This window comes from Geospiza fortis, unplaced genomic scaffold (genome assembly GCF_000277835.1).
Source record: "Geospiza fortis unplaced genomic scaffold, GeoFor_1.0 scaffold54, whole genome shotgun sequence".
NCBI lineage: Eukaryota > Metazoa > Chordata > Aves > Passeriformes > Thraupidae > Geospiza > Geospiza fortis.
Window position 1 is genome coordinate 5,057,377 of NW_005054301.1, and position 22,214 is coordinate 5,079,590.

At 54.4% G+C, this 22,214-nt stretch overlaps 2 protein-coding genes across 2 annotated transcripts in view; one reads left to right on the forward strand and one right to left on the reverse strand.

Annotated features, from left to right (window-relative positions):
• The window catches only part of NGB (neuroglobin), a 12,860-nt gene extending 6,996 nt beyond the window's left edge, over positions 1-5,864 (forward strand). Inside the window, exons 3-5 of the mRNA XM_031064485.1 lie at positions 1,016-1,127; positions 2,512-2,631; positions 3,761-5,864. Of these exons, the coding sequence (XP_030920345.1) occupies positions 1,016-1,127; positions 2,512-2,631; positions 3,761-3,907 (379 nt within the window). The 3' untranslated portion in view covers positions 3,908-5,864. The remainder of the gene's footprint in view (positions 1-1,015; positions 1,128-2,511; positions 2,632-3,760) is intronic.
• A 2,150-nt stretch (positions 5,865-8,014) lies between these two features.
• TMEM63C (transmembrane protein 63C) lies at positions 8,015-21,793 on the reverse strand. Its single transcript, XM_005417458.2, has 23 exons — positions 21,679-21,793; positions 21,183-21,403; positions 20,746-20,825; positions 19,543-19,630; positions 17,608-17,645; positions 17,047-17,189; positions 16,686-16,737; positions 16,137-16,245; positions 15,631-15,704; positions 15,446-15,526; positions 15,189-15,309; positions 14,945-15,078; positions 14,604-14,726; positions 13,908-14,061; positions 13,255-13,361; positions 12,381-12,467; positions 11,794-11,859; positions 11,507-11,669; positions 11,186-11,291; positions 10,819-10,986; positions 10,429-10,544; positions 10,209-10,280; positions 8,015-10,127 (listed from the first exon to the last, which is right to left on the reverse strand). The coding sequence occupies exons 2-23, from the start codon at positions 21,378-21,380 to the stop codon at positions 9,915-9,917; spliced, it is 2,493 nt and encodes an 830-aa protein (XP_005417515.1). The 5' UTR covers positions 21,381-21,403; positions 21,679-21,793; the 3' UTR covers positions 8,015-9,914.
• Positions 21,794-22,214: the final 421 nt, after the last annotated feature.

The following is a 22,214-nucleotide window of genomic DNA, read 5'->3' on the forward strand; positions in this document are numbered from 1 at the left end:
CCAGCGGAGACGGAGAGCGAGAGAAGCGGCGGGCAGGTTCTGTGCGCTCCTGCCCGCTGATCCCCCGCCTGACACCGCGACTTCTGCCCTCCAAAGGGCTGCGCACCAGGGAAGGGCTGTGCAGCCCCAGGAACAGACCTGGCCTCCAGGGAGGGATTCAGTCGCAGGGCAGAGGAAATGGTGCGCCGGATGGAATGGCTGATACCCAGCTTCTTGCCTTTCCTCAGCAGATTAATGTATCAATTTTGTGAGGAGAAAAAAGGAAAAATAAATGAAAAGTCGTTTACAAAGGACAGCTGGAAAGTTGATGAGCAGATTTTGGAGCAAGAGGGATCCAAATCTCCCAGAGCAGGACTAGAGCAGTGACAAGAATGTGGGGGAGAGGGGTGCAGTAGTTCAATGTGCAGGATGAGGAGAAGACTGATTTGTCTTGCCTGAATTACTGGTGGCCAGTTGTATCTACCTGGGTGGCTGCTACTGAGTCCCTTTCGTGCCTAAAATACACTGGCAAGGGAGGATGGGGCAGGGGGCAGGGGGAGAGGAGATGGGAGCTGGTGATGGTGTTGGGGAGTGGGGCATCAGCTGAGTTTGTACATTCCCCCCTTGGTCCAGATGGCTGCTGGAGCTTGGAGGCCTTCCCTGATTTGGGAACTTTTGGGTTCAAGGGCATCAAAAAGTGGGAATGGGAATAGCTGAGATAACAGCCAACTCTGAGGAGAAGGGCCAGGCTGGAAGTCACTACAGAGAGTTGGGTGCCAGTTCTCAGGTGCCATAAATATGTGTCTGAGAGCTGGGGTTATGGGCTAGAGAAACAGAAAAGTTTTTGTCTATAGGCAATCTGGATTGCCCCAAACTAAAACTTTTCAGAACTTTTGGATCTTTTACAGATGGAGACGGATCAGTAGGTGGGAAGAGAGGCAGAAGTAGGCCATGGGTGTGCTGCTGATGGGGTGAGTGGCACTTTAAATAAAGCTGAGGAATTAAGAAGATGGGGTGTTCCTTCTTGCTCTTGCAGGTTGTTTGACTTGGATCCTGACCTGCTGCCCCTTTTCCAGTACAACTGCAAGCAGTTTGCCAGCCCTCAGGAGTGCCTCTCTGCCCCTGAGTTCCTGGATCACATCAGGAAGGTGAGAGAGGGGCTGTGGCATGGCTGGAGCACAGCCTTAATGGAGGAAAAACCCCTTAGGCAATTATTTGGGACTGTGGTGTGTCTGACCACGGAGCACATGGAAGTCTCCTCCTGAGATGGTAAATGCAGGGGTTACTCATGCTGGTAGAAGGCCAGTACAAAATGTCCTCCAACAGTGGGGAGGGAATGAGAATGCAGTTATGGTTTCTAAAGAGGCACCATGCTGATTTCTATGCCCTCATCTTGAGAGTGGATTGCTTCCTGTGAAAGTGAAAGAATCCTTCTCCTACTGTGGAGGTGCCCCAGGGAGCTCACCTGTGTCCAGATGAGGACTGAAGCTCTCTGCCTGGCCCCACACTGACCAGGAGGTGGCACAGACCTGGGCAGTGGGCCAGGCTACCCTGGACCTGCTGCTGTGGAGGGAGTGTTGGTGCAGCTGCAGAGCCAGCAGGCCCATGGCACCTCTCAGAGAGCCTCCAAGGGAGTGCTGCAGTGCACAGTCCCCTCCCCCCAAACACAGAAAGGAGCAATGCTGAGGAGAGGCTCTGGCATGCACAGCACACCTGGCGCAGCAGAGACCCTTTGCTGAACCCTGAAGAGAAGCCACACTGGGACAAAGCACAGCCTTGGCTTGCAGATGCCTTCATAAACTGCCTGGCTCCATCTTTAAACCACTTTGGTGCTTTGCTTGCCTCTCTTTATTCCTTGTTAAGAGGCTGTTTCAGGACTGAGCTCTTCTGATAGCTGCAAGCTTTTTGTTATTTTCCAGCCTCTCTTTATTGGCAAAGTTAAGATTATTGCCTTGAGCTGAAATAGTTTTTTGCTCTTGTTGGAGATAAATGGCCTGTTGAAATTACAGTGCACAATTCTATCACCCCTTGGCTTTGCCAAGATAACCATGCCCTGGCTTTAATCTCGTCTTCAAATTTGTTGTGTCTGTTCCTTCCATCCTTCATTAAATCTTTTCTGTCCTGTTTCCATTTGACTCTTAATACTCCTGGGAGACTATGATATGTGTTTTACCAGGCCAGTTCAAGAGACCTGGCTGTACTCTCCATCCCATATCTTCAAAATACCTTGACTGATCTTAGAATTGGAGTGGCCTTATTCACAATTGCACCATTTTGGGAACTTCTGGTCCTGGCAGCTTCTGGGGTTCCCATGGAGTTGTCCTGGGGTCCTAGGAGTTCTAATGACTGCATCAGCATTAGGTCTTACCTGCAACTGCTCTGCTGCATGGCTGTTTATCCCCTCTGGGACAGCTTGCTGTGCAGCTCTGGTGGTGTCCCATGGAAGGATGTGGTGTGTACACTTTGTTTCCTCTGGGATGGGAAGCTGAACCTTTCTGTTAATGCCATTCTGCCTTTCTGCTCCTGTGCTAGGTTATGCTGGTGATTGATGCTGCTGTGAGCCACCTGGAGAACTTGTCCTGCCTGGAAGAGTATCTCTGCAACCTTGGCAAGAAGCACCAGGCAGTTGGTGTGAAGGTTGAGTCTTTCTCGGTGAGGTGTTCTCCCTTGTCTTGCTGTGGCTGTGTTTGTTCCCCCCTGCCTGCAGCCCTCAGCTGTGCCCATCCTTCCTCTGGCTTCAGCTGTCTGGAGGGAGCTGATGGCTCAGGGCAGCCTGTCCAAGGTGCTGATACCAATGTAGTGCCACTGCCCCAGTGAGGGACACCTCTGAGCTCCCCTTGTTTTCTGCCCTTGCCCAGTGAGCCCAGGCAGAAAGGATAGATCAGAGCAAAGCATTTCCACTGTTTGAAGTGGACCATGGTTTAGGACACTGCAGTGTCTCCTGTGCCACAGGGCTGCAGGCTCAGCCTTTGCCCTGGATCCTTTGCATCTAGGCAAACCTCACCCCACCTGGAAAAGGGAGCATGCACCTCTCTGTGTCTGCACTGGGATGGGGTTGCTGCACCTCAGCCCCTGCTTCTTCCATGCCAGTAACACCAAAGCATCTTCCATATTATGCCCTTGATCACTCCTCTCCTGCTGTCAAGCATGGACAGAAATGCAGTGGGAAAGGGTGGGCTGAAGAAAAGCTTTCTAACCCACACCTGGCTCGTTCCTACTGCTAGCTTGTCTTCTCTCCAGAGGCAGCAGGGTCCCTTTTGTTTGGGGCAGCGATGCCCACCAGCCCTGCACGCAGTGTGAGGGTGCTCCTGCGTGGGGCTGCTCCCAGCTCTGTGAGGAGCAGTGCCCTGTGGAGAAGCCTGAGGTGCTGAGACATGCCCTAAGCATCCAGCATGGACTCTGATCCACTCTCCTGACATCAGGGCATTGCTCAGCTCTGCTGCTCCACAGCTGTGCCAAGGGATGGGGCCAGCTACCTGCACCTGGGAGCCACAGAAATGGGATGTGCACCTCTCCCCTGGTGTTACATGTGCAGTGTCAGCCCTTGCTCCCTGACATCAACTCCACACTCATCCATGGTGCGGGCCAGTATAGGGTAGAGGAAGAGGATGGCATGGGCTAGTTCTGGGCCCCCTCTGATGCGCCAGGGACTGGAGGGGCTGTTGGTGGAAGAGGAGCAGGTGCCCTGCAACTGGAGAAGTCAAAAAAGGTGGTGAAGGGAGACAAGAGACTGAATGTCACCCTCTGGTGCTGAGCTGACACCTCCTTGTTTGGTTTGCAGACTGTCGGCGAGTCCTTGCTGTACATGCTGGAGAAATGCCTTGGTGCTGCCTTCAGCCCAGAGGTGCAGGAAGCTTGGAGCAAACTCTACAGTGCTGTGGCAAAAGCCATGCAACGTGGCTGGGAGACCCACCCAGAAGGGGACTAGGTCCTGCCAGCCATCCCTATCCCTGATCATGCAGCAGTCCTGAGCACGGGGAGTCTCACACCACACTCGCTGCCTCTCCCCACCTCTGTCTTTCTGTGTGCCCTAGCCCATGGCTGCCTCTGCCACTCACACTGCTGAGGGGCTCTCACGTGGTTCCATCCTCCTTCAACACGAGCGTGTCTCTGCCTTTGCTAAGGGCTGGCAGGGCATGTCCCTGCAGAAAGCCTGGCAGTGCCACAGCACAGGTATGCCACCCTGCCCCAAGTTCCTTCAGGAACACCAACACCCAGGTACCTACTCTGGGTTTTAGCTTGCTCATCTTCCCTCCTCTTGCTACCCACCCTAGGTAGGTGACAGCTGGCATAGGACTCGGGCTTATTTGCCCAAAATCCTATTTGCTGTCTATCTGATCCTAGCTGACACTGCTCAGTCCTCCTGTGCTGCTGTACCTGGTTCAGCTGTGGCAGTGACAGATTTGGCTCCATCCAGGTCAAAAGGCAGCAAGAGAGCAAGGCTGGTCACACCGTGTGGCTGTCCTCAAACCTTGCAGAGAATTTTCCCCCTCTCCCTTCATCAATATATCACTACCAGATGGTTAATCCTGGTGCTTTTTCCTTCCTTGCCTCTGACCCGGATGGGATCCCTGGCTTTTCCCCGTGTCAGGTTGCCACAACCCAGTAGGTTTCCTAGGGATGCTTCAGGCAATAGTGTCACATTAATCCCAAGGTGAGACTACTGTTGGCAGGGTTGGGCTGCCAGCTGAAAGGCTTTGTGTTGATTTGGCCAGCTGGTTTAACCTTAGAGCCATCTGAAATGCAGCAACAGCCGCAGTAGCAATGTCTGTTTACTGCTTTGTGTTTAGGAAAATAAAATAAATCCAGGGAAAAGATGTCTTAAAAATGAAGGTTGCAATCATAGGTGTCATAGCAACAGCTTCCAGAAATTCTGGCTCTTGGCCAGAGGAAGCATAGCTGGAATCTTTCTGCCGATGCTGTCAGAATCTGGAGCGCTTCCCAGCTGCTCACAGTGCCCATCTGCAGAGTTCCTCACCCTCACAGGAATGAGGAGACAGCATCTGCTAGAAGAAATCCCAGAAAACTGCTGAGAGGCAGCACCTGAGGGCTCTGTGAAGAGGCTGAACTTGAGCACTTTAAGGAAGAGTTCATCTTTATGGGGAAGTCACTGTGGAACAAGTAGAACAATGTTTCTGGCCACCATTAGCCCAGAGAAGGACATGGAGCAATTATTCAGTTACAGGCAGCACCCTTTTTTTTTGCTTCTTCTTCAGGACAGGAGGAGCCTAGTGTTCAGGTCTGAGATGGTCCTGTTCTGAAGACACATTCCTCCTATTCTCAGATGTCCTCCACTCTGGGGCAGGAGAAGGCTGCCTGCTCAACATAACTGAGGTCTCCTAGGCCCCTGCCATGGGCCACCATCAAACCCCCCCCCAGCTGAGTTTGGGAGGGAAGCTAACAGGTGTTGTGAAACAGGCAGTGAACATCCCCAGGTTCCTTGTCCTCCCCATGGTACCATGTTCTGCGCCTGCAGCCCTGCAGTGTGGTGGTGTCCATCCTGGCCCACGGCTCTCTCCATCAGCTGGGTCAGGTGAAGTCCTCCCCATTCTTGCACCCAGCAGTGAGAATGGAGGAGCTGGGGCTTTGATGGCACGGTATGGAGCATGAGGGTTTGGGAATGTCCTCTTTGCAACCCTTTTATGGGGCATCAGCCTTCAGCATCATGGGACACCTCCTGGCTCCATGTGACAAGCAGGCAGCTCTGTGATGGGTGGGGTGTGGGTGTTACTGCCCAAACCATCCCTGCTCCCTCTAGCTTTCCCAGCTCCTTGACTTCGGCTCTTCTGTGCCACATTTTATGTAACTCCCAAGAGAACTGGTCTGTGTGCCTCTTACACCCAGCTGTACTGTTTATTAAAAACCAACAGTGAGTCTTTGCCTTTTCTGATGCCTTGTGTTTATTTTAATATAAATGGCCCAAGCAGACCAGAAAAAAAGGATGACAAAGAGGAGTTTACTGGTTTCTTGTTGATTCTAGCTTTGGAGATATTGGTCACTGGGAGCACTTGTGTAGTGTGGCTTGACTGACATGAGAAGCATCCACCAGCAAAAGCATGTTGTAGCTTTTGTGCCTGGTAGTTGAGTGGGTGAGCAGTGGAGGGGCTAACAGAGACACCCTGCTACTGATTGCTCAGACCCTTCAAGTATAATAATCTCTAATGGAATCAGAATTTTAAGCAATCAGCCTAAAAATCCCTTTTCTGTTGTTCAGCCACTGCTTTTGTTTTTTGACATAGCACAGGCTTACCTGTTGCTGGTCACCTGCCACTGGTCACCCACTGCTGGTCATCATCAGCAGCAGAGCATGGACTTCATAATGAAGTCCTGTCTGGCTCCATGGAGCATCATCCACCCTCCCAGCTGGACTGCAGAGTTATTCCAGCAGCCCTGCCCAGGGAGCAGCTGGTGAGGATGCAGGAGGCTCTGTCTTCTAGCATGTTCTAGCTTTGACATGATGGGTTTCCAGCCCTGTGAGAGTTGGGCACTTGATGCTGGAAGAATGGTGCCTAGAGTGGGGAAGCCAGTCCAGGGTTCTTCCAAAGAACCCTTCATAGCATCTTCCAAAGGCTGGAAATCCCAGCCCTGGCACAGGAGAGAAGGGAAAACATCCTGAGAGTCGTGCTGCTCATTTAGGATGGGATTGTTCCAAAAGACAATGTGTGATGGGCTGTGAAGGGCAAGGAGAGCAGCAGAGATCTGAATTTAAAGAAATAGCCCCTTTGGGACACTGATAAAATGAGTTTTCCCACTCTTCCTGGCCTCAGGACTGGTGGTGGGAGCCCAAACCTGGCACTGCAGGGTAGGGCCAGCCTGGCAGCCCCCAGCAGCACTCCCATCTTTGAGTGCCTGTGCCAGGGAGGTTTGCCACAGCTCCCACAAACTGCCCTTTGCTGTGGCTGCTGCCCTGTGGGCAGGCTCCTGTCACTGCCTGCCAGCAGCTGGCACAGTGGGAGACTCCACGCCATTGCTGGGCCTGGCTGTGAGGGATCCTGTGTGCAGGCTGCACTCAGGGAGCGGGGTGTGAGCGGGTTTCAAGGCACAGGTGCAGCGTGCTGGGGCTGACACCCCTCAGCAGGCCCTGGTGAGCTTCCCAGTGTGAGGCATGGGGAAGCTGCAGCCAGGGGAATCACAGCTCCCAGCCACAGCTCCTGCCCAGCTCCCCAGCACAGCAATGCCCTGTGTTAACTCTGTTTACCTCTCCTTACAAACCGTGGGGGGGTCTCTGTAGGGGCATGAGATGGGTTTTACATTTCCCAGGTGTTCACCCAAAGGGAAGCTCTCCCCATGCCTCCTGCCCTCTGCCATTAACCAGAGTGGCAGGACTCACTCCAGGGAAGCTGTGGAGGAGCCAGCAGGAGGAACCTCCTGAAACCAGAAGCAAATCATTCAAGCAGGAATTCAGGTAAAAATAGTGTGTATTTTGGGAGGGAGGAGGGCAGAAAAGAACACTGTTCTCTCAAAATCTAGAGAAGGACTTCCAAAATGGTGTTAATGCCCTTCCCTGGGACTTGCTGGTGGGTAGTTCAGCTTTGGGAACACCTGCTCCATCCTCAGATGGGATGGGCTTCTCCTGCCCCTGACCCTTGCTGTGGTCCCAGAGGGGCTCCAGGCCACCCTCGTGCTACCCTGAAGCAGCATCTGCACCTTTGGTGGTGTTCTGAGCCAGCTCTGCCAATGGAGTGACAGCCGACAGAAGGTGGGCAAGATAGGCACACGAGTGTCCCAGCCCACCCCCAATGGGGGGATGGTGCCAAGGGCTGTGCCAGTCTATCTGGGACACAGTGAGGTGCCCTCCCACTCCTGAAACTTTGCTGCTTCTGCCCACATGTTGGGGTTTCTTTTTAAGGGGATCATAGTGGGCACTCTGGAGGTGGGGATGTGTCCAAGCAGTCTCCTTGCCACTGAAGCATCTGCAGGATGTCCCAGTCAGGGTCAAAAGCAGCCCACAGGTGGGAAAAGGCTCCAGTGGCAAGGGTTCCCCCTAAAGCAGTGCCAGGAAAGACGCATGGGGGTGATGACATCAGGCAGCAGCTGGGTGAAGTCATTTTATTCAAGGCACGGTCATAGCAATAAATCACGAGAAGGTACAGACCTCGGGCACATTCCTGCAGTGGGGCAGCCAAGGGCAATCAGACCAGCAGCCCGAGCTCCCAAGGACACAGTGCCACTAGCAGGCACTTGCTTCCACCCTCAGAGAGGCCACCAGCATCCCCGTGCCCTGCTTGGGGCTGCTTCTGGAGCAGGCAGTGAGGGGAACAGCTGAGCTGTGGGCAGCCACGCTGGGCAGGAGGCCACAAACCCTCCAGGGAACTTTTTGGGACTAGAAGGGTGCATCTGAGCCCAAGGCTCCCCCGAGGCAGCCCCTTTGTGGCTAGGGTGCCGCAGCCACCGCCCCAGCGTGCAGGAGTGCGGGTGGGACGGGGGCCATGGGACTGCCAGCTGGCTGAGCTGAGATCCACCAGCCCCACAGGAATGTCCTAAGGGCCCCCTTAAAGCTCTCACTGCTGGGCTGCCTCTTAGCCTCCCCCCCAGCCCAGAGCTGGCACACTACCTCTCCTCCCAGTGGCACTGCTAATGCTAACCAGTGCCAAGGAGCATCTGCCTTCACATGACAGCACTTGGCATGCCAGGAGCCCTTGTGCTGGCAGAGCTGCACCTTCCTCCTTTCCCTCCCTGCACTGCCCTGGGACGATGGCAACTCTAGTTGCTCTGAAGCTAGCGGGAGAATGAGGGACAGGAAAATCAGCCCCAAGGCCAAAGCAGGGCTGAGTGAGGAGCCAGCATACCCAGGTGGGTTATGGTGGGAGAGGAGCTGAGGAGAATGAGGATAAACCTTCATCCCCAGAGGCCACCACAGCTACTCTGGATGAGCTGGAAAACTCCAGAGATGCTGTCTGGGCAGGTAATGGCACATTTACACTAATCACAGCAGGACTCACACTTGAGAGGCAGTGTGGCTACTGGGGGAGCATCCCACAGCTGCAGCTTGTGGACAAAGGCAGTCAGGTGGGATGTGGTGGACCAGGAGGACCTGGAAGTCCAGGTCCTGCCAGCCTCCACCTGTCCCCCTGTTCTGTTGCATCAGGACAGAGCTATTCTGGGTCCCATGGGCAGCCCCAGTGAGAGCATGAGCACGATGGAGTGCTGCCAGGGAAGAGGAGTGAAAAGGAGCTGCCCTCAAAGCCATTAAACACACTTGTCTCGACCTCTCACTTCTCCTCAAGAGCCCAAGGGCACAGGCATTGTGCAGCAAGATGGGGAGATGGGGTGGGAGGTCAAGGAAGAGCTGGGCTTGCATTTGATGCCTACCTTGGTGCAGGGCTGTTGGTGCTCATGTAGGGGCTCTGGCAGCAGATGTAGGGACACTCATGTCCTCCACCAAAGCACAGGCATGTCAGCAGTCCCTGCTGAATGGCAAAGCAGGGGCAGGCAGCAGCCTGCAGGCCAGCAGCAGGGGAGGCAGCAGGATAGCTGCCTGAGCAGTGGATGGCTGGGGTGAGATGCAAGGGTTACGGGTGGCTGTCCCCTGCCACTGAGGACCCAGAGGGCAGCATGGTGGCAGGCACATTCATCTGGGCTGTCTGGGCTGCTTCCTCCTCTCAGAGGGGACAGGGCCTCCCTCCTGCCCCCAAAAAGCATGGCCTCTCAGAGAGACCCTCTCCCTATACTGCTGCACCCCCTCTTCCCCACTGTGTGCTGGAAGAGGCAGGTGGGGACAGGGGGACACTAGGGGTCTCAGCCAGTGCAGGCAGCAGGAAAGACCATCAGACCCTCCTGCCACTGCCCATGCAATGGGGTCTCTCCCTCACATCAGTCTTGTCATCTCCTGCCCGATCAGCAAGGTGGCCCCTCCAGTGCAGGGAAGGCTCCCTCCTGCCCCACGGCACGTCCTCCGCCCTCAGCACAGTCAGTCTCAGCTGTGGCAGGGATGTTCACTGGTAGCGAGCCTGGCTCTCTATCACGGGGCCGCTCCTGTACTCGCCCTCCACGGTCTCCAGCTCTGTCTCGAAGCTCTGCAGCCCCCCATCTTCCCCATCCTCCGCTGGCTCCAGGTGGTTGCCCATGGTGCCATAGGACTGGTGTGCCGGAGAGGCTGCCGGTGTCAGGCTCAGCTCAGGCTCCTGCAGGACAGTGGCCACAAAGAGCTGCCCCGGGGGGCAGGGGGCCATCAGGACCCAGGGGAGCAAGAGCAGATGGCCACAGCAGGGCTGGGGAGGGGTACTCACATTGGAGTTAGGGGTGGAGGAAACGCTGCTCCGCTCCACGTCATTGAAGGTGCCCTCAGACTGGTCAGACATCTGAGGGGAAGGAGGATGTGAGGAAATCATGGTTGGGAGGGCCCAGCTTGGGCTAGGGACAGCCAGGTGCTATCTCAGATTCCCCATGGCAAGCCAGAAGGGGATGCACTGGGGTGAAGGAACAGAGTGGGTGGCTGGCTGCGCTCACCTGGTAGCTTGAGGGTTTCCGTGGCTGCAGCTTCTTCAGGCAGAGGCCAAAGAAGGAGAAGATTATGCAGGAAAGGAGGACCACAAAGGTGAAGAGGGTGACAGGCCGGGTGGGACCTGTAGCACAGAGACACTGGGGCAGCACATAAGCCTCCAAGAACCTGCTGCACATCCAGCTGAGCCCCAGGCTGGTGCCTGCTTTGGGTTTTACAAGCTCTCAACCCCCTTCCCAAAATACAAGCTGACACCTCCTTCATCTGCCAGGTCTTCACACCACCCTTACCACCCTCCATGCCATGCCTAACTCAAGGGCGACACCAGTGGCTTGTCACCCCCAAACATCAGAGAGGACCCTCAGCAGTGGCGGGGCACAGCCCCAAGCTCTTCCTACCGAGGCGCAGGACGGAGAAGAAGAGCAGCCAGAACATGCAGAGGATGGGCGCCACCACAACCTGGCTGATGGCGGCAACGTGGAGGCGCTGGTTCAGTTTGGTGGGGATGTACACGTAGTAAATGTTGTACCGGTCAACCATGTGCTTGAGCAGCATGTAGAGCAACCCTGGTGGGACAAGAGGAGCCATTTGGATGGAGGGCAGTGGGGACAGCCAGGCCACAGAGAGAGCAGGGCAGGCCCTGGGAATGATGCCCAAGGGTGCCCTCTGTACCATGCAGGAATCCTGCACTCCCATGCTGCTGCTGGTGGCTGGGACAGGCTGTTCTTGGCATGGCTGGGACCATGGGCAGGGGATCATACTCACCAAAGGGGACGATGATGGGGCACGTGATGCTGTAGGTCATGACAACAGAGAAGATACAGCAGGTCCAGGCGTACTCTAGTCCAAACTGGAACTGGTAAGCTTGGCTCTGGGGCACAACCAACAGTGTAATTGCCACCTCTGTCACTGCAAAGCCTGCACTTGCACCCTGGCCCACAGGACTGCCTCACCCCCACTAGCCCCCAGGGGGCCTGAAGAAGTCCCCATAAGCACCCCCACAGAACCACGACAGCCTGAGTTTGCAGTGAGTGCATCTCTGCTGTGCTGGGGTCACGAAGGTCCCGGGTGACCAGAGCCACATACCCGCTTGACATGGAGCCGCTCGGGCTCGGACTTGGCGAAGCAGAGGCGAGCAGTGTAGACGAGGAGGCCTGGGATGCGCAGCAGCTCCATGGCCGTCCCAATCAGGCTGGAGGTCACTACGTAGTTGACGAAGAAGGCGCCATTGTCTGGGAGGAAAACGCACCTGCCCCAGGGACAGAGAGGTGACACAGTGAGAGAATGCTCAGGCAGGAGCTGCAAGAGCTGCTGGCAGTGGACAACAGGTGCTCCCGCTTGCCTGGGAAGTTTGGGAGCTTCCTGCTACTCACTGGAACTTGACTTCAGCCTCATCCAGAAAGTGGGTGTCAAAGAGCCAGCGGAAAAACAGGTCCAGGCTGGAGGGGACAGAAGAGGAGCAGCTCAGACAGAGGGGGAGCTACAGAGCGATGTGAGACACCCAGCAGGCACGAGCTTCTTTCCCTGTCCTGAGCGGGCAAAACCCTCTGCACCCTACACTGCCAGAACAGCTCCTTCTGCCACACGAGACCACTGTGGAGTGTGTGCTCGCCTCCTGGATGGCCAGGATTACTGTAGCTGGAGCTATGCAGGGACCTGACCAGGTCCTTTTAGGGTCTGCTGACCCCAAGCAGCAGCTGATCACTGCCACCAGCCCCCTTGGTCAGCTATGGCAGCCTGGTAAGCTGCTCTGCTCCACTCCTCTGCAGGGAAGGTTCCCATCTGTGACCACGTATGAGTGGCTCAGCACTGCTAAAGGAGTGTTTTCCTCCCCAGAGATTGCTGTGTTTTGGTGGCAATGGGATCTTAGCCCTTTGGGGCTGGACTGCAGGGGTGAGGGGCCTAGGTGTGATCCTGGCAGTTCAGGAGCAGAGAGAGCAGCATGGCAGGGTGTCTGTACCTGCTCAGACCCAGAGAGGGCAGGATGATAACCATGAACACCAGGAAGAAGAAGCACTTGTGCATGGTGATCTGATTTTCACTTGACCTGCAGAGAGGGAAGACAAGAAAAGAACATTGCACTTTTTTGGGAAAGAGCAGAAGGTGGGGTGAGGCGTTGGGCTTGGTCTCGCTTTTCACCAAGGAGTTACTCCCTGCTTCACAAAGCTGCGTGCACTTGGTCTGTGCATCCACTGGGGCCTTGCAAAGCCTCTCCCAGGCTAGGGTGTGTCACCATGAGGAATCTGCTGTAGCCTCTCATCTCCTCCATCTTTGCCCTCTCCTACCATCCCTGCTGGTATAGACACCCAACAAGTGGCAGATGGGGGTCTAGTATGAGTTCATGACCTGTTTCCCCCAGAAAAAAGGAAGGGAGGTGGTGACAAAGCTCCTGCAAGGACTTATCAGATGAGACACAGGGCTTGGGGCTGATGGAGGGTCAAGACAAAGAGAGCATATTGTAGGAGCTGGGCAGTTTCCTCTACTTTAAGCATCTTGAACCCATACCTCAGCCTTGGAGGGCTGGAAGCATGCCTGGGATGGCCCCGCTGCTGCCAGTTCACCATCACACTGTCCCTCTTACAAACCTCTTCATATCTATCTTAAAACCACCTGGCTTTGTCAGTAGCCTTAAAGTGTTGAGGACTTTGGGAAACAAATGGCTCCTTTGTGCACGGACTTGGGGCTCTTTCTATGGAGAGAAACACCCAGGGGGCTCTGCTCCACTGTGGGGTTCCACTGCTCACTGCCTGCCTCCCTGCAGGTTGGGTTCCCCTTCCACTGCAGTTCCTCCCATCTGTGGCAGCCCTGGGGGACTGTGGGGGCCAGCCCCTTACCTTGTCCAGTGGGACTCGAAGAATGCTGAGTAGTAGACAAGGAAGGGCAGGAAGACAGAGAAGGCCCAGAGCAGCAGCGTGGGGAAAAACTGGGTGATGATGGGATTCTGCAGGAAGAGAGAGGCCAAACACCCCCTCAGCAGCAACCCACCACAGCATAGCCAGGCTGGAGACAGCACACGATGGTGTGTGCAGCAGGTGGGCTGGAGCATCCCCTCCCTGAGCAGGGGCATTTCTTTCAGGAAATAAGAACTTTAGACCAGCCAAAGGCACCACAGCCATGTTCTGAGCCCCAGTGTCCACCCAAAAGCTCACAGGTCAATGAGCAAGAAGGGGCTGTGCTGCTGGCAGCTCCAGATGTCTCCTGAACTCTTTCCAAACCTTTTTTCTTGAATGGACAGCAACCTGCTGCCTCCATGGAGGCACCAGCACCAAAGCTCAGGTGTTGCCCCAGGGCTCTGCCACTGGAAACACAACGAGAAGGGGATGGATAGCAAGCACAGACATGATCTCATCAATGGCTTTGTCTCTCATCAGTGCCCATCCTAGTGATGGTTCGTCTTAGGACAGCGTAGAGCTGGTGCCCCCCACCTGTCACAGATAAACCTGGAAATGACGACCTTTCAGGAAAATTGGCATGGGTTAGGGACTACCTTGAGGCTCTCCACAGGGTGTGTGACATTGAACATGTCCATAGTGTTGACAATGATGGCTGGCGTTGTGAGGAAGAAAAGAAGGATGAACAGGCAGATATTAAGCAGAATGAATCGCACCCACCACGATGTGCCACGGACTGATAAATTCTCCCTGTAAGAGGAAAACACAACTTGAACATGATGAAGAGGAAAAGCCCTGCATCCTGGGCCTCCCAGCATAGCTTCATGAAGCTCTGCCTCCTGCTATCTGCACCAGCCATCCTGGCAGACATTGTTCTGAGCTTGCCCTCTTCCCTCCCCCATGCTGCTTTGCAGTCACAAAGGCCCCTGGACCAGAGAATAGCCACAGTGGAGGTCCATACCACCAGGAGGCTTTGGAATTAGGCCAGAGAAATCAGAGTCTGGCAATCACCCCTAATTTCAGCTGGCTGGGCCCTGCCACCTTTGGGAGGATCACCCCAATTGCCCCTGCTGACTCCTGCTATGGCAATAGGAGGTATTTTCAGCCCCCATCACCCTGGGAAAGTGTCCTACAGATACAGACACAAGTTCCCTACAGCTATATGGGCTCCCTATAGCTATGGGCATAGGCTCCTTATAGCTAGGTACATGGACTCCTTATAGGGACGGACATGGGCTTCCCCATATCTGCTTGTTCCCCCTGCCTCCCTCCCTTCTGCCGTGGGGGTTCACCAGATGATATCACTGGGTGAAGGGGCATAGCGAACACCCCAGTGGTGTGACTTGACCACGGTGGTGACAGAGGACTGCTGGGGGTGCTTGCGGCAGTGGATGCGGCTGTAGTCCTTCAAAATCCTGCAGGAAGAGGGAGCCAGGGGTCAGGTCTCACTTCTTGTGAGACCCTTCCCACAGCCTTAACAGGGCAGCCAACGCCGCAGATGGCAGAGGCATAGAAGAGACCGACCCACTGCCTGGCTTTGGTTGAAAAAGCTGGCAAGGTGCTCCAGTTCCCTGGCACTGGTGGCCAACAGGCTGAGGGACATCCCCATGGCCTGTGCACGAGGGGCACTCACACAGCTGTCATCCGCTCGTCCTGGAAGGTGACGAAGGCCATATCCAGCCGCTTGAGTGTGATGCGGTTGCGCTCCGCATTGAACTCATCTGTGAGCTTCTCCTCCAGCTCCCCGTAATACTGCTCAGCATCCACCTGTGGGAGCAGCCAGGGCTGTGCTGTGCATGGAGCTGGGGCAAGCTGCCATGCTCTGCCTTGCCCGTGGTGCAGGTGTGCTGCCTGCAGCCCTGCCCGCAGCCTCCTACCTCATCAAAGCCACAGAAGTGGCAGCAGAAGATGCGGGCACAGGGGTGAGTTTTGATCATGATCTTCCCCTCCTTCTGTGCCTTGGTGGTGAAATAAAGCCGCCCCTTCATTGCTTTGCGCCTGCCAGGAAGCCAATAGCAAAGGTCATGTGGGGAGCACTAGACACACAGACGTAAACCCAGACTGGGTGCTTTGGAGTGGTGGGCAGGAGCAGCACACCCTCCCACAGAGGCAACGTGGACGTGCATGCACTCACCTCTCTGCATCCAGCTTCATCAGCTTGCGCACGTCAAAACAGAACTGGACATTGGTGACGGTGCAGCTGGGATAAGCCTCGCTGCAAGCACAGGGGCATGGTGGGACCAGGAGTCAGGGGACAGGGACAGTCCCTGCCACCTGCCTGCCACTCACCCAGCAAGGCTGCGGCACATGGCTACTCACTGGAAATGCTTGATGATAAGTGAAGGGTCTGTGATCTCCTTGGGGATGTGGGTAACCATCAGTGTCCGGGCGACCTTGGGGAAGTGAAGAGGCAAAGGGATCTGCAGGATGGATCTGCAGGATGGAGCTGCAGGATATAATGCTGCCATCCTGTCCACCCAGAAGCGAGCTGGGCCACCAGCTGCCACCCCAGAGGCAAGCCAGCACAGATCTCCTCAATGCCCAGTCCCAAACCCTGAGAGCACAGCCAGACAATGCTATACCCCAGACAGATGGATACAGCAGAACTTCAGTCTCAAGATACAGGACAAGAGAGAGAGATTTGCCTCCAGGCTGTCACTCTATCCAGAAGCTGGTGAAAATCAGCCACACCTTTCCCTGCCAGCCCAGTTTCATGCTGTTCCTAAAAACTTCTGTACCTACTGGGACCAGCATTTGTGCAAAGCAAGAAGTTGGCCATTAGCAGCACTGAACAAGGCAGGGCTGGAGGAGAGGTAGTTTCTCACCTTCTCATTCTCTCTGTATTCCAGGTGGACAGAGTGGTGAGCCATACAAAGGACGGTGAAGATAAAATAGATTAGGGCAAAGATGCTGTGCAGCCACAGGAGACGGTCTCTGGAAGAGAGGAAATGGGGACCAGTGAGCACTGTGGTGAGCATGTGGCACAAGGACCAGCCTGGCACTCAGCATCTCACTCATGGCCACCCCTTCCACCCAGCAGGACCTCCCTGTGCCAGCTGTCAGACAGTCACCCCAGGAACTTGAGGGGAAGCACCCAGGCTGTTGACTGAGATACTACAGAAATCAGCTACACAACATCCCCAAGAGCACTTCTGTCAGCTGTGGGGTGCAAGAGCAGTGCCACTGGCTTGGCTGCCCTGACTGTGCTCATGTAGTACAGAGAGACAGGAGAGCCAGTGTGAGTGGTGTGCTGCTCACATGGACCTGTCCCTGTCCCCAGCACAGGGCTGTGGTGAGTTCTGTGCCTAGGTGCTCCCAGCAGTGCCCACCACAGCAGCAGCACACACAGCCCCCCTGCCTGCGGGAGCACCTACTGAGTTGGGATGTTAGCGATGGTTGTCCGGCCAAAGTGGGTAGGATTGTGTCCTGCAGAGGAAGAGGAGAAGCAGAAGGTTAAGGGAACCCAGTGCGGTGTGTATGTCCATATTGCAGTTACTGGCTATGGTCTTTGGTCCCTTCTTTTCCATGTCCCAGATCTCCAAGTCCCTACTGCCCTGAATTTCCCAGCCCCTTATGCTCCTCTGTCACCCAGCTGAGGGTGAGCTCCTGCTCACATGGGGGCTTCTGAGAGAGGGGTGTTTTTCTGCCTTCTTTCCCAGAGGCACAATGCTTGCCCGAAGGCTTGGAAGATTGCACGGCACTCCTGAGTCATCCTGTGACTAGGGAAGCACCTACCCAGGAGGTCCCCAGAGAAGTTGACAGGCAGGATGACAGCCACGGAGAGCACGCAAACCAGCATCAGCAGGACCAGGAGGTGCCGCTGGAAGGAGAGGTAGGTGGTGGCATCGATCCCGCACTTGCTCTGAATCTCCTCATCCCTGGAGAGAGGCAGGTGGGGGTCAGTGCTGGTGGCTCCCCCCCACCACCTCCTGTCATGGGGACACTGGCTTGCTCCAGTTTCCCACAACCCACACCAACTCATGACATCCTGTCAGTGGCACAAAGGATTTGAGCACAGAGGGAATGAGGGACCCAAGCAGCCCTCCAACTGCATCTCATTACAGGATTGGCTCCTATCAGGAGAGGTTGAAGCCCTTTTCTTTGGGATAGGATCTAGAGGCCAGGAGGAAATGCAGAGGTGAGCTCTCTGCTCTCTCTTCAGAGAGGATGTTTTAAGAGGGCTCTCCTCTGTTGCTGCTCCCAGCAGTTTCTGGTGATGGGCCACCACCTGTGGGCACCAGCTCCCCATGGGTGGGCAGCGGTGGGGCAAGACCATAATGCCAAGCACACACTCACTTCATCTGGTAGATAGAAAGGAGCCAGGAACAGAATCCCTAGAAGGAAAAAGAGTCAGGATGAGACAAGGGCAACCACCCCCACCTCCCTAGTGAAGGACTGTGTCACAACACATGCTGGGGAAACATGCAGAGGCGGTGCAATGCCTATGGCCTTGAGCAAACGGAGGCAGTGCCCAAGGCAGCTCAGCAATGCTCAACCCAATGGCAAAGGCAGCTGCCTTAGGAGAAGCAAGGAAAACACACTCCAAAGAGCTGATGGGAAGCTGAGCAGAACCTCTCTTCCAGCCCTGAGAGACCATGTGAGCTCCCTGAAAGTAGTGATAATTTCTGTGAGTGGGAACAAGGAGTCTGCTGGGGCAGGAGTACAAAGGGACAGGGAAGTCTCTACAAACATCAACCATCCTGATGGATGTCAGGTGCGTATTTGTGGCTGCAGAAGGATTTGCAGAAGAAGCTGAACTCAAGCATTAACTCAAGGGGTGACTTGCTGGACTTCAGCTTCCTCTGAATATTAAGGAGCATCACTGCAACAGACTCCTGCTTCCAGAGCTCCCTCCTCTTCCCCTTCCATGACAGTCCCTAACATTCATTCAACGCATGTTTTTTACCACTAGCAAGTGCTGAGGTGGCACTGCTGTAGAGTGCTACATGACAATCTAAGTTCTTGTGCCTTAACTAGCTTATTCCCTGTCACTGTGTACACACATGGGTTTTCAGACATTACCCTGGTGAAGGAGGATTGGGTTAGAAAACACCTAGGCAGACCTAACATCCACAAGTCTGTGGGCCCTGACAGGATGCATGCATGACTGCTGAGAGACCTGGTGGACACCACAGCAAGGCAGCTCATGATCATCTTTGAAAGGTCGTGGTGATCAGGAAAGGTGCCTGAGGACTGGAAGAAAGCACCAAGCACTGTAACAGATTGCCCAGAGAGGTTGTGGAATCTCCTTCACTGGAGATACTCAGGATACAATCCTGTGCCATGTGCTCTAGGATGACTCTGCTTGAACAAGGAGGTTGGACCAGATGACCCATGTTGGTTCCTTTCAACTCTGCCCATTCTGTGATTTTGTGATTCTGGGCTTTTTATGCTCTCTACAAATTTCTGCTCAAAACTGCTCTTCTCCCCTCTTAGTGTATTCTACATCTAACCTGGCAGAGTTGAGATTTTCCTCATTTGTGAACAGTTTGACCTTTTTAAAGGATGTCTTCTTACTTCTAATAATCTCCTTTAATCTGCTCTTTAGCGTGCTGTATTTCCTTGTAGTCTTTCTCACTTATTTTTTTGATGAGCAATATGCATTTGCCTAGAACACCTGGTATAGAGCCTTTAGAGAAGCCTCCTGCCACCTTGCAAGGATTTTGCTTATTTTGCTTCTTTCCTACCTAGATTTTTTAATAAGTCATGACATTTTATCATAGTCGTACCAGTGACTGATTTTTGAGCTTTTGCTGCCAAAAAAGAGAGAGACAGCAAAACATGTCAGTCTGTGTTTGTTTCCAGGAAAGCCTGATGTGCTAGAGAGAAGCAGATTTTACTTTAAAGCCCCATCATGCTGGCAGAGGAGGAAATATGGTGTAGGGGACTTGACCCTGAGGGGTGGGAAAGATCCTTGCAGGCATGCAGCTGGGCTCTGGCCATGCATCACACTGGATCCACACAGCAGCAAGGAGAGCCATGCAGCTGTGAGATGCTGGCCAACAGGAGCATCCCCTCCAAACTGCCATTCAAAATAGATGCCTCAAAGAATCCAGGACAAAAAACCCTTCAGCTTCCAGGAATTCCCCACTGCTGAAGAGTGTTGAGCAGGAGATTTAATTTCTCACACTTAACTTCTGGCCAGGGTTTCTGATGAAGAACAGGACAGGCTGGGCCGGGACAAGCCCAGCCCAGGTTCCCACAGCCACAGCCACAGCCACTGGCACTCACCACATCCTTGTTGTCAGCATCCAGAGGGCTGCTCTCCGACGGCGACTTCTCCTTCTCGCTCTGCTCTCCATAGAAAAGCGATGTCAGGCTTTGCAGTGAGGGGAGGAGTGGAGGGGTGAGGCAGAAGAGAAGCAGCAGACACAAGAGGATAAGCACCTCTGGAGAAGTCTCTCCTAGGACAGCAGCCCAAGAAATGCCTCCCCCCTCCCTGCATCCTACACTGGGGCTGGTACACTGATTACTTCTGGGCTTGGGACAAAGGGGTTGCATCTTGCTGCCTCCACACCAACAAGTCTCCCCAGCTTCTTTGTAGCCCTGACCCATGATGGGCTCATGGAGATGGAGCTATAGCTCCATTACAAGGGACTGTTGAACCAGATTATTTTCTATTCCACTGTTTTCAGATGTCTCAAATGGTTTTACAGTAAAAAGGAATCTAATCAGAACTTGTATTTTAAATCTCGATTGCCCTTTGATCTCACTGGTGAAGGGAAAACATCACAAAGTCATCACCAGACTCAGCTCCAGATTCAGAGGCCAAGAGGAACTGGAGTGGAGAAGGCAGAAGAAGGGCTTTAACAGATCTTACTCTTGTGGGCTGCCCAGCCTTGTACAGATGCCTCCTGTGTGCACCAGCCTATTCAAGGAAAGATGCTTCGCTGCCCAGGGTGAGCTGTGCTCTGGCAGGCAAGCTGTTGTAGGTGGCACAGCCCACCTGGAAATACTTTTACTGGCTCTACTTTTACCAGAACACTGCTTATTTTTGTGGAATTCTGCACCTAGCCCAAACAATGGGCCAGGCAAGTTGCTGTGGTGACATGAGGAACAGTGTTCTTGCTGTGTGTCTCCCTCTGCCCCCTCCACCAGCCAGTCGGGTTCATCCCAAGAGAGTGGCAGAAGAGGCAGCAGCACAGTCTCCACTGAAAAACAGTTCTTTGTCCTTCCCAGAACAGTGCCCCCAATGGCACCAAGAACACTGTCACCAAATGCTAGAGGGAATGAAAGCTGGCCTGGGCTTTCCCTCTCCTTGCAGTACATGGTGGCTGTGTCTCCATGGGAAATGGGGGCACTAGGCCATTCCCAGTGGGGAGAAGGGACAGAAACACTTGCTGAACTTTGTGTCATGCCACAGTGCTGGCCTTCCTTCCAGCCCTCTTGAAGAGAATGGAGCCATCACCTGCAGCACGTGTGCATCCTCCTCACCTGTCATTGTCCATCAGAAGTGCCAGGCGCCCGTAGTCCCAAGCTGCTTTCCGAAGACATGAGAAGACCAGAAGGAGAAGCTGGAAGAAGAAAGAGAAGTGTTTTGCTGCGAGATCTCACCCCATGGGATCTTCTCATATCTCCTTTGTGCTTTCTCACTCATGAGCCCAAGCTCATGCAAAACTCTTACCCCAAACTGTTCTTGCTCCGTGATCTCATCACTGCTGCCCAAGTGTCCTTTGCTGCCCACCATGATGTGGGTAAAGCCCTTGGACCCCTGCATTCACCCCTGTTCCCCCCTCAGCCAGGTGCACCAGTGCACTCACCCCTGTTCCCCCTCAGCCAGGTGCACCGTGTCATAGGCTGACTTGTGTGCAGCTGTCAATGCCTGCAGGAGCTGCAGAGCCCATTAAAATGCCCCCCTGCTGGCCGCTCACCAGCCAGAGGATGAAGTTGATGGCGAGCACGGTGGGCACGCCTCCGAAGGGCAGCCCCTCCAGCACGGTGCTGCGGGAGCGGGCGCTGAAGCACTGCTCCTCCGTGCTGTTCACTGGCACCTCCAGAAACATGAGCATGTCCAGAGAGGTGAGGCCAGCACCATCCGGCGCTGGCTCCATGGAGTATGTGCTCTCCATCGACACCGCTGTGAGGTCCCACCCTGCAACACAGAGGCACGAGTGTGCATGAAGAAGTCTTTGTTTGAAAAGGGGCCATGGCTCTTCCAGGTCCCTTCCATCAAGGTCTGAAGAGCTCACTAAGGGTAGAGAGGGGAGAGGACTGGCTGGTGACCTCAGAGCTTCCCCAGTCCCAGTCTCTCTCAGGGACAGACTGTTGGATACAAGGCAGAGGGTGTTGCTGAAGAAATCTCGCAGCTACTTCCTGCCCTTTCCCCACCCCATTAAACCCCATGCTATTTGGTTGTCTCTGTCACACCTGAGACAGGTCTCTCACCACCTCTGCTCCTCAGTCCTGGAAGCTGGGTTGAGTCATGGCCACCCTGGTGTTGTCAGCAGGCAGGAATGAGAAGCTGAAGCATTTGTTTGAATTTCTGAAAAAAATCAGCAATGATAATATTGACAACTGGGTTGCTGGGGCTGCACTTGCTTCTCTCCCCACAGCCAGGTATCTATTTCCTATGGAATATCCCTAAGCCTGCTGTCCTCCTCCAGCATCATGATCTGCGTGACTCAGGAGTTAGAGGACTTCCCTTTCATCTTTCTACCTAAGCAGAATTGGTCCTCCCAAGATATCTTGATCTCTTCAGAAGAGTTAGCTTCTCAAAACCCTGAGTGCCAGGCTTCCCACCACCTTCCCCAGGAGCTGATACCAAGGGTTACAGTCCTCACTGGCAGGAGACACTTAAAGGCCATTAACCGCCAACACTGTGGCTTTTTTCCAAAACCTTTCCTTACTACCACCACGCTTTAGGTAGGAGAGGATCCTCTCCAAACCTGCAGTGCCTGGAACCC